The 12,167-nt window shown below is 40.7% G+C and overlaps 1 protein-coding gene across 2 annotated transcripts in view; it reads right to left on the bottom strand.

Moving 5' to 3' along the window:
• drd4b (dopamine receptor D4b) overlaps positions 1-12,167 on the bottom strand; it is a 31,612-nt gene that overhangs the window by 10,875 nt on the left and 8,570 nt on the right. The window contains exons 3-4 of one of the 2 annotated variants that reach the window (XM_039796189.1): positions 7,912-8,507; positions 5,866-5,887 (exon numbers count right to left, since the gene is read on the bottom strand). In XM_039796189.1, the coding sequence (XP_039652123.1) occupies positions 5,866-5,887; positions 7,912-8,507 (618 nt within the window). The remainder of the gene's footprint in view (positions 1-5,865; positions 5,888-7,911; positions 8,508-12,167) is intronic. The other variant, XM_039796191.1, reaches the window with a different exon arrangement.

Genomic DNA, 12,167 nt, shown 5'->3' with positions numbered 1-12,167 from the left:
AGGGATGCAAATTTGACATGTTTGAATTGAAGAATTTGAACAAATTAATGTGATTGTTCAAGTGAGTCCTGTTTTAGCAAAAAGTAAAGAAGAATTACTTGACCTTATCCCAGACTCCATGTGATATTAATCAATTATTTTTAGCCGTTTGAAAAACATAACGGCCCTGATGATTTCAATTGGAACATAAATGAAACTGTAAGAAACGTTTGCAGACTGAAAACATTGTCTTAATTTAAATGCACTAACAGGACTAAAGCTTAAATAACATCACAAATCTCTGTGGACAATTTAAGCCAATGATGTAGCAGAAATTAAACACCATTAAATGATTAAATATTTACTAACAAGAATCCCAAATGCCATTATATTGTGTCCCTATTGTACACATACATGGTTTCTGCCTTTGTTTTCTTATAGCCTCTCTCTGTGTTTTATTGTTGTATTTTGGCACTTTTACCTGCTGTTCTTATTATGCATGATGATTTATTAACCCAATTTAAGTGTGGCACCAAGAAGGCATGATATTGAGTGTATTATACATAGAATGATAGATGGCAACAAAGTGACATTCAATATAATTGAATATATTTAAAGTAATGTGATTTAAACAACAATTAAAACTTCAATGTAAACAATTCATTTAGATATGAATAAATAAGAAACGCAGTGTAAATGTGTTGAATTAGGCAACTATGTGCTAAAATATTAGTTAATATAATTTATTTTATGTTAGTGAATACAACTTATTTTTATCCAGATATTTAGTAAATCTAAATTAATTTCTCCCAGATATTTAGTACATCTAAAGCAATTTCTCCTACATATTTAGTAAATCTAAAGCAATTTCTCCTAGATATTTAGTAAATCTAAATTACCTTTGCTCAGATACTTATTAAACATAAATCAGTTTTTCTCGTGAAACTGATTTGGATTTATTAAAATATGTTTGGCTCTATAACTTATCATTTTGCATGCTATTACTAAATCCAACACATTTTAAGTGTTGCTTTTATGAACATATACTCATTGTTTTTGTTTAAATTTAGTTAATTTATTCAATACTTTTTAATCAGAGTTGTAGAACTTAAAATCTATTCAATTATATTATGTGTCACTTTGTTGCCATGCATTTTTTAAGTAACCATTGGTCACATTTTTTTTTTACGGTGTAGTCTCAACAGGGCTGCTCATAATATTCTCCTCCTCATCCACACTTCTCTTCCCAATAGTTCCTGTTTGGAGCCATGATTGCAGTGTTTTTGAACCGTTCATTTTTACCACTGCTTAATATCTCGGTAGTCTCGTTTTGCCAGACCTTCCTTCACAGCGCTGCAGAGGAGGGTCTGGCTAGTCCACACAGCATTCCGGGATGGGAGAAAAACGTGCTCTGGTTTCTTTAAACCAATCACAATCGTCATGGGTGGCGCTAAGCACCGGACAGAGCAATGGTGTCGCTGCAAAATAGCCTCGGGAAGGAACTTGTTTTGGTGGAACATGTGTACGTTCAAAGGTTGTTTTAGTCGTGCAACAGAAAACTCAGATTGGACAGATAGTCTAGCTAGCTGTCTGGATTTACCCTGCAGAGATCGGAGGAGCAGTTAACCATAGTCCTCAGAAATCCACCGGAGGTTAGAACTCCAACACAAAGGAAGCCCAAGGCAACAGATATCCGGCCTAAATGAGTGAAATCAGGCGGATTTTCCGTCGGCAACGGAGCAATCCCGGAAGTGGAACGTCAAGGATATAGACTACTATCTCGCAATCACAGCTCGTAACTACTTATCGATATATGCGACTCCTTTCATGAACGTTAACTATGTAACGTTAGAAAGCAGATATTGAAAGAAAACAAATAACACTTAGCAAACATTTTCAATTACTTTTAACTGATCATAGTTTAAGTATTATTGTTGGAAGTGTTGTAGTATTTCTATTGTATTGTTTTAAATGAATTAATTTACATTTTCATTATTTTTATTATTATAAGTAAGATATCAGATTTCATCCGCATACCACTAGAGTTTGAGAACCAGTGGACTAGCCTACAAAAGCCAATAAAATAATTGTTGGCATGATTTAATAAATCGTGTTTTAGGGCCCTATTTCAACAATCTAAGCACACGGCATGAAGGGCGCCTGGCGCAGGTGTATTTAGGGCGTGTACAAATCCACTTTTGCTAGTTTAACGGCGGACAAAAGGGTCCGTGCGCCGGGCGCATGGTTCAAAAGGGTTGTACTTAGTGTCTTAACTAATCATAGGTGTGTTTTGGGCGTAACATGAAATAAACCAATCAGAGTGTCATCTCCCATTCCCTTTAAAAGCCAGGCGCGTTTGGACCTTGGAGCATTGCTGTTATGATGGTGGATTTGCTGAGCAGCAAGAAGAGATTTCCAGGAGAAGAAACTGATCCGCTCATGCGTGAAGTGAAAGCGCGTGACCAGATCATAGCATAATACTATTTCACATTGTAATATTTTTATTTTTAATCTTCTGCATGTTTGTGTGCTGCTATGCGACCCTGTGTGTGTATCAAGCATAGTGTGTGCGCAAGCACATAATTTGGAGTGGTAATATCCCAAACTATGGAAAAGAAGTGTCAAGCTGAACTTGTGAATATAGCTTTAATGGATGACCTAACGGTGTAACTGCAGGCAGAGAAGGAAACTATATTTTAACAACCCCATCCCTCCACCGGTCTCATCTCAAAAATAAGTCCCTCTCTCCTTGTTACTGCTCTCTCATTAATTTCTTCTTTTCCGTGTTTTTTGAAGATCCAGATTCAAGGGGAGATGCGTCTAGTAAGGACGATACGTTTCACTGTGACTTGACAGAGTGACTCTAAATGATTCACGACCAGACCGAGTTCATTAGAGACATGGTAGAAATGTAACGACCCTGCCGTCTCATAATTTTAACTCGTGACATTACTGCTCGGGGGTGTTTGATAAATGTGGGATTTCCGGACTTTCTTTTCCACTTCTCCCTCACAAGAAAAGTTTCATTTCAGAAAGGATAGAGATACAGACAACTATTACATATTAACTGGCCACCCAGGGACAGTGATTCAAAGGATTCTTTGAAAAGGGTGTAAAAACATGATTCACAGCTCCTCCTCAAACTACAACCAGAGGTCCGTCTGTTCAAATGATAACGCAACTTTAACAAGCTTTGTTTCTTTGATCGGCGAGGACTATAAATAGCTGTGTCACTGAGTCAAACTTAGGCCATTTGTCTCAGGTGGCGTCGCATGTTGGTGATAAAACGGATCCGGGCGATTTATTAGCTTTGTGTTGAGAGGTTGATGAATGAGATGTATGTCCCTCTTTCCAGAAGATTGGAGGACTTTGCATAATATAACACATCTGTTCTGTCAGAAGGACAGGATCATGCATCACTACCTATTCATGAGATGCATTTAGGCCAGCTCTGATATGACTATATATATATATATATATATATATAGGAATCCATGTCTGTTCTGTGTATAAAGTTCTGTCACAGTATTTAAGCCACAAAAGCATGACAGAAACTAACAGTCACTCGATTTTTACCTGCAGTTTTTTTTTTTAAGTGTGCTACTAAATTAGCATGGCAGATATTACTGACCTATATTTTATTATGGCTGTCATCATATGATTTTTATCGACGGATCTGTAAATCTGAGTTTCTCCACAAAGAATCAGGCGAAATAACCACTTTATATTTTCTTTCTACCAGAGATGTGCTCATAAGTGTCTTGGAAAAAAAATCATTCAGCATGAAAAAGCAAAAAACAATGTCTAATTGGCTAAAGAAATCTTAGTTGACTAAGACCAAAACGACCGATTAGTTGACTAATCGGGGGTGTTTTTTGATCATGCACAACAAAACATGCAAGAATTAAATCATCCTTCCAATACCACAGATATAGAGCCACTCGGCCAGCCATGCCAAACACTTAAATATTCAATGGAAACTAATCAGCTTGTGCTCTGCAGTCGAGGCTTTGCGCTGCATGTTGAAACTCTTTACTGTTGACATAAATTAGTGTGAATGGTTTATGGTCTTATACCACTCGGTGCTGCCATACGTCAATAAACTAATGGCTAAAAAAATCAGCTGAGCAGTGCAGTTTGCAGCAGAAGGAAATTGTATAAATACCACGTATACAGTATGTGTTGGAAAGCATTTACAGAATAAAAGTGAATCATCTCTGGTGGGTCATTGGTCCAAACAGTGAACGAATCAGATCTCAGCCTGCCTGTGTACAGTAGAGATGTGACTGGGACAGCATGTGTTGCATAATTGGATTGAGGGCTTTAAGCTATAATGGCGCTGCTTGTCGATAGACCGCGAGTCAGAAGTGATGCGTTGATACCGTCATTCACAGTGAACCTGCATGAACGTCGGCAGCCTCACACCTACTGTACCTGAGCTGCAACACTAATTAATTAAATTGTAAAGACAAAGTGCAAAAGCTGATTAACTGTTTTGATTAAGAGTCCAAAGTCCATTTTATCTTCCAAAAGCAGCAGGCAGACATTTCTAAGAATCTGTAAAAGTGAAAGAAAATCTAAATTCACGGAGAAGAGATGCTGTTATGATTGGAAAATGTGAAAATTGAATTTACCACACAAAAAACAATCACAATTTATCGGCCAGTAATTACCATATTGAACTGTTCAGCACTAAAACACCTCACCTACTGTCACAAGCAATTTTACTTCTATTTCCTGCTTCACTGACTAAACTGATAACTGAAATACACAAGTAGCCTTAATGAAAAAGCACAGTGGCCCTTGACAGCACAGCAAAGAACAATTTCATCTGGTTCATAATTGTATTTAGAGGTTCTATCAGAATAGGTTTACATGGTGTAATTTTCAAAAAACACCATATTTGTGTTGTCCTGCACATTGCTGCAGCTTCTCTTTTCACCCTGTGTGTTGAGCTCTCTGTTTTAGCTACAGAGTGAGACATCTCACTTCTGTTCCATCTTAGTTGGCAGTCACACATGCGCAGTAGCTAGGTAAGGACTACTAGCCAGTCAGAAGCAGAGTATGAGGGCGTGCCCTGACAGTACCTAGGTAAGGACTACTAGCCAGTCAGAAGCAGAGTATGAGGGCGTGCCCTGACAGTACCTAGGTAAGGACTACTAGCCAGTCAGAAGCAGAGTATGAGGGCGTGCCCTGACAGTACCTAGGTAAGGACTACTAGCCAGTCAGAAGCAGAGTATGATGCAGTTCCCTGACAGTAGCTAGGTAAGGACTACTAGCCAGTCAGAAGCAGAGTATGAGGGCGCGCAGCTAGCAGCGGAAGTAGTATTATAACGTGTGTTACAAAGTGACCACGTTTGTCTCTGAAGTAAAGGCTGGACTACAATAGAGCTGTTTGGAGCAGTTGGTGAACAGTGTTTTCTGTTGGAGATGGTAAGTCCCTTTGGGTGGGGGGACTTTGGGCTTTTTCACTTTGTAAACCTATAACGTGCACAAAAAAGATATATAACACAATAAAGGAAAGGGGAAAAGCCAAGAAGCATAATATGAGCACTTTAAAGTTACTACAAGGCAGGGACATGTACAGACATTTGGAGAGGCTATTGCTCTAACCTGAAAAAAATGCAACCCAAATTATTTTTTGTACTATTCACAAGGCATTTGTCATTATCTCCATACCTTCAAAAACTCCCGTAAGGGCAGAAGGGCTTTCTCTCTCTGTCACATACAGTGCCAAAGATTCTCTATAACTTCTAAACCGTCTCTGGCGGTGCTCCGTGTGTGAGAATATAAACAAAGTCACGTGAATGGTGGCAAAAAAATGAACACAAAAATTGGATGAATAGACAATTTAATTTGATTTAACTTTACTAATGATGGGCTTACCGTATTGATGCAGCCACAACGGCTATAAACAAAACAAAAAACAGATTAGTTTATTTAGGCTCTTTCTCCAGAGGGGCAGCTCAGCCAATCAGGGCAAACAATAGCCCGTACCTGTGCATGTCCCTGCTACAAGGAGTTTTTAACTGTGATCTGTAAATGATCTGATATTGATTTATAAAATCCTGAAATCAATCTTTTAATATATGCTTTTTCACCGTGGATGTATCTGTCACTCCTGTTAAGTAAAAAGTACTTTAAACGAACATTTTAGGGGGTCAAGTCTTAATGTAAACATTAACCTGGCGCAATATACAAAAATATTTGAGGGTTGCTTCTTGTTTGACAATTTACAGCAAATGTTCTCGTGAGAATCTTTTTTTTTTTATATCCAAGCAAAATTGGTATTGTAAAGTAAAATATTTCTTATTGGTATAGAATCGGAAATGTAATCGAATTGGGACCTTGGGAATTGAATCGATTCGGTAAATCGTTGGCGATGCCCAGCCCAATTAGTTTCACAGATGTAGTAGTTTGTTTTCTAGGGGTGTTGAAATGAATCGTAGAATCGACGCATCGCGATGTGGACGTGGAGGATTCTGCATCGATGCAGTGACAGACCATAATCGATTATTGCCTACTGATGTTGCTTGTTGATTTTCCAGGTCACTGCTTTTTTAGTTTTTGCCTGTCTGCTGTGTTTAAACTCTGCTATATTCAGGAAGTGTCTTTTTTAAGAGCAGATGCAATAAAATGGGAGTTCATATCTGACTGCTTGAATTTGTTTAAAACAAATTTGTGGAGGTGGCACATCGTGATAGCCTGGCTCCGCCCTCCTACGTACTTCTCTCAATTTTCATTTTCCTTCAGTACTATGTCTGGGTTCGTGGTATATTTTTGGGTTTTCTCTGGCCAAATATTTGGCAGTCCAATCAGCGAACATAGGGAGTTGGCTGAGAACGATGACGTTGAGAACGATGATGTTGAGGACGTGTGCTAGAAAGATGCGAGCGAAGCCATTCGGTCCATTGTGGCAACGCTGCCGAATATCCAGAAGTTAAAGCCCGAGCAAGAACAATCTTTGCTGAGTTGTGTTGGTGGCCATGATGTCGTGGCCCTCCTCCCCACAGGGTTCGGGAAAAGTTTGATTTTCCAGATCGCTCCGTTAGTGGTGAATGAGTTGGCTAAGGCTAACACTAGCGATGCTAATGCTAAATATAAGCCGATAGTTGTACATGCGCGTGACATACGTCACGACCAAACGTTAGCGATTGGTTATGGCAGATCCACAGTGGCTCTGGGCAGATCCAATAGTTTTAAACTTCAACAGAGTACCCGCCTTCAAGGAAGTTAACACTTGTCAATGGCCGTGAAGTGATCCTTCCCTAATGTGACCCAAATGTAAGTAAATCTCGAATATTTAGTCGGTTTATTCAAAAATTCAAACCCATTAACGATTCTCAATCAATTATCAAAATTGTTGGCAATTCATTTTAATACAGTACAGGCCAAAAGTTTGGACACACCATCTCATTCAATGTGTTTCTTTATTTTCATGACTATTTACATTGTAGATTCTCACTGAAGGCATCACAACTATGAATGAACACATATAGAATTATGTACTTAACAAAAAAGTGTGAAATAAAAAAAATATCTTATAACCCTCTTTTATTTTTTCTTTTTGATAACTCTGCAAACCCTTGGTGTTCTCTCAATGAGCTTCATGAGGTAGTCACCTGAAATGGTTTTCACTTCACAGGTCCCCCTGATCCCTTATTAATAAAAAAGCAAAAAGCTATGTTCATTCATAGTTTTGATGCCTTCAGTGAGAATCTACAATGTAAATAGTCATGAAAATAAAAAGGAAACGCATTGAATGAGGTGTGTCCAAACTTTTGGCCTGTACTGTATATGACAACTAACTAACTAAACGATTATATTTTGCAGCACTAATTTGTAGTTCAGTGTTATGGATCTTTAACCGTATTTAGAGTGAGTTATCAAAGCTGTCTCTGATTGGAGGAGAGGGAGAACATGAACACTCACCTACTACGACAGGCAGCACCCTCATAGCTTTCCTCTCCCTGCTGTTGATCTTGGCTCTCTTCTTCATGCGCAGCTTTTGGCTGTACGTCACCGTGGGCACCGAGTTCTCTCGGTACTGCCGGGGATAAGGAATCTCCTGCTGCATGTAGTCGTCCGTATCGTCCAGCCGAGACTGGGCCAAGTCCCTCTCGATGATCCTGGGCAGAGGCATGGGCAGAGGCCCGGGGATGGTGCCCGCCAGCGGGGGGAAGGCGGTGGCGACGGCGGCGTGCTGCAGCTTCCTGCAGGCCTCGATGCTGCTGCGCAGTTTGACCTTACGAGTCACCTCCCAGTGCCGCAGCCCGCGGAAAACCCCGAAGTAGAGCAGGACCATGATGGGGCAGGGGATGAAGAAGGAGCAGACCGAGGAATAAACCACATAGTTGTTGTCCTCCAGTTTGCACTCACTGGGGTCGCGGTTAGGCACGTTGTTGATGCCAAAGATGACGGGCGAGGCCACGGCGAGGGCCAGCAGCCAGGTGGCCGACAGCAGGACCAGCTGACGTTGGTCCACATGTTTACGGTTGTAGTTTAGAGGGATGGACACGGCAATGAACCTGCAAAACGAAAGGAAGAAGGGTTAAAACTCTAAAGAACATGTTAGGGGTGTTAAAGATGTCACGGCCTATCCGTGACTCAGGTCTTAGTGTTTCCTTTTTCGGTGTTGTGTGTGTGTGTGTGTGTGTGTGTGTGTGTGTGTGTGTTTCTCCAGGGCACTTGGCTCTCCAGCACAGCTGCAAGCGAGCTCCTAATCAAGCCCCGGCACAAGTACTCCTGAGATCCAGGCAGCCAGTGCCAGATGGTTTCAGTCACTCACGTGGTAAGATACTCTTGGCCCAAACTCCTAGAAGTTCTCGTGAAACTTTTGTTGTTGTGGATATCCCTGTGTTAACATCTTTTTTTGTCATTTGGAGTCAACGTCACCTACGCTACCTGCTTATCCACCAGCCTGTATTTCAAGTCCGCCTCGCCTACCTCCACCCCTCCGACCATTGGACTACCACCTTCCCTTTTGGCAAGATTTTCTGTACAGCTGAGCATTCATTAAAACCCTTTTACTACCCAAAACCTTCTAGACGGTCTCCGCTCTCGAGTTCAGACCTAGCAGACTTAACAAAAGAGCCCCTATTATGCTCCTTTTCAGTGTCATAATTGTACTCTTGGGGTCTACTAGAATAGGCTTACATGTTCAAAAAACATTATGTTTCTCATACTGCCCATTGCTGCATCGTCTCTGCCAGAAACACTCTGTCCGAGCTCTTGGCCCCACCTTCCTGAAAAAGCCCAGTCTGCTCTGATTGGTCAGCTGGCCCACTCTGTTGTGATTGGTCAACCAAATTCAAACAAGCTACTGGGCGGGCTGTGCTTGCTCAGGCAGCACCTAAGGGCAGCACATATGAAATCCTGGGCTGGCTTTCTCAATTAATGACCTCACTAATTGAGGATTTTCAAACAGGAAAGTTTGGCAGTGAAGAAAAAGTGCTGCCTGTGGGAGAGAAAGCTCCATTTGGAGCGAAATGTGTTTTTATAAACCGTTAAAACACAGTCAGAAATTGAAACGATTGATACTTAAACAGTAACGAACAATACTATAAAACAAAAATAAAGTTATTATAAAAACTTTTTTGCATGATAAAAGAAAAATAGGCTAAACAATATATTTCTTAACTGCTATTTAACTTGCTAGTGTTAACTTTGCACCAGCAAGTTGCGTTTTAAGATCTTTTGACAAAGCTCGGGACAAATGCCACTGTATCGATGAGGACTGGCGGGTTAAATCGGCCGTCCGACACACACCGTATGCCAGGCAGACACACAGCTGACTACCTCGCAGATAGGTGCGGTGGAGACGGGCTCGGACTACACGCCGCGGGCCGCTGTGGACTTGCAAGCGGTTCCAGGAAAGTAGCTGCATGTTTTCACGACAATGCACGGAACATCGTGGCTGCACTACTGCTACAAGTCTGCAGCCGTCCACAGACGCTGAGCGCTGTATGTCCGAGCCTTCCGGACGGATGAACTGGACCCCGTTGCCTGCTTGTCGGTTAACGTTTACCCCTCTGAGGACAAAAGACTCACCGGCGAATCCAAGCCACGTTCCAACACTCCTACTCAACAAGCGTTAATACAAAATTTCATTTTAGACATTTAATTCATATATTACGCTACTTTTGTGAACCCAAGACTTTTGTAAACTCATTTTAAGTACCAAAACAGTTAAGTGTAGGTATGTTTTCACAAGAGATTTGAGAAATATTTCCACTTTAGGGCCAAATTATCTCTTTACACATTGCTCTGGAAACAATTTTGGGCTATAGTGTGTAGTTTCTGTCTCCCCCATGAGGAATTCTAAGTAATGACAACAAAACTGTCGGCGCGTCCACATGATACAAGCCTTCCATGATCGTGCACACCCGCCCCACACCCTCCACGCAGTTGCTAGTAACCAAGGAGGACACGGAGGATAAAAAACCATGATGGACTCTTCAGAAGAGATAATTATCTTCACTTGAGTTTCTGCGCGGGAAAGTCACCGGAAGCCACAATCTTCTGAACATAGTCCTACTGAGAAATCCAGAGAGAGTTGTGTTGAGCTCTCTCCAACCCATCCACTCATAATATTCCTATTTTATCGAAGTAGTTGAAGAAAAGGGAATGAAAAAGGTAAAGATACAAATACAGTCATTAAAGAGAATGGACAATGAAAACAACCTAAAATATGTATTAAAAGATAATACAAATTAGAAAAAAAAAATATTTAGGCCAAGTTCTTTCACAAATGCATGTTTAGACAACATTAAAACTTACATTTATTGATTTTTTTGGCCACGGAGGCAGCGTAACAAGCTGGGAACACAACACTGACATATAATAGACATGAAGCAACTTTAGCGTTCATTTGGTGTAATCATCATTCATTTAGAGTCATGTAGCTAGTTTAAGACCAACGCAGTTGTCAATTTCCTGTCCAGCGCCCACGTCGTTTAAATAGCAAATGCACCTTATATATATGGGCGTGCTGGTATAACAGGAAGGTGTATTCAGGTGCATTCTTGGCGTATTGCTATCTTGAGACAGAGGAAAATGATCGTGCCATTGACCAACAAAAACCTGGTCTAAAGTCAGTAACGCAACATTTCATTGTTATTTTAACAGAGCATTAGTAAAATGCTCCTAGGCTCGTGCACAGCGCGCACATACTCTGCTTGTTACACACACAGGGACGCACAGCAGCACACACACAGCAGCACACACACATGCAAAAGATTACAAAAGTATTACGGTGAAAATCCGCCATCATAATAGCAATGCGCAAAGGTCCAAACGCACCTGGCTTTTAAAGGGAATGGGAGATGATCTCTGATTGGTTTATTGCATGTTACACCCAAAACACACCTATGAATTAATGAAGACACTAAGTACAACCCTTTTGAACCATGCGCCAGGCGCACGGAGCCTTTTTTTCACTGTCAAACTATCAAAAGTGGATTCGTACACGCCCTAAAAGCACCTGCACATGCGCTTCACGCCATGCGCTTAGATCGTTAAAATAGGGCCCTATGTGTGAATAACAAATGCCAAAGGCACGTGACCAAGCGTCCGTATTTCACGCGATGGGAGAATGAGAATGTGCAATAGCTCTTTATCCAAAGCATGTACTGTATAGGTCCTGGGCATGTGTGTGTATTTCGGGCCTGTGTGTGTTGTGTGCTAGGGCGTCATTTCCACTGGGGACAGGGTTAGGGTTACTTTTACCACTTTTTAAAATGCCCCCCCCTACTTTCAAATTAATTTGATATTATTTTATTGTATAGGCGATTGGCCTGCTATTTTAATAATACAATAAATAATGTAAGACATCTTTTTCTTATACATACTGTAGTTTAGTACTATTCTTTTTGGAAGAATTTATCATTATGATCAATAATTGAAAACGGAGGGGGACCCCCTTTTTTGTGCCCCCCCCCTCCCACTTCTCAAAGCAAAGTTACACCCTTGGTTGTGTGTTAAGTGTAACAATGAGTGTGATCCCTGCATGATTAATAAAGTATGTCTTCTTCTTCTTAATTTCAGGGTATATACAGAAATCCTGGAGGTAAATTCAATACCTTTTAATACCATTTTTAATACCTTCTCAATATTTTTTAAAACCAACAGGCCAGTGAGTTGCAGGTTTATACGGCAACACGTTTCTAACCATTAAACGGAGTTTGAGA

This window comes from Perca fluviatilis, chromosome 3 (assembly GCF_010015445.1).
Source record: "Perca fluviatilis chromosome 3, GENO_Pfluv_1.0, whole genome shotgun sequence".
In the NCBI taxonomy this organism is placed as follows: Eukaryota; Metazoa; Chordata; class Actinopteri; order Perciformes; family Percidae; genus Perca; species Perca fluviatilis.
This window is presented reverse-complemented; position numbering and strand designations above follow the sequence as displayed.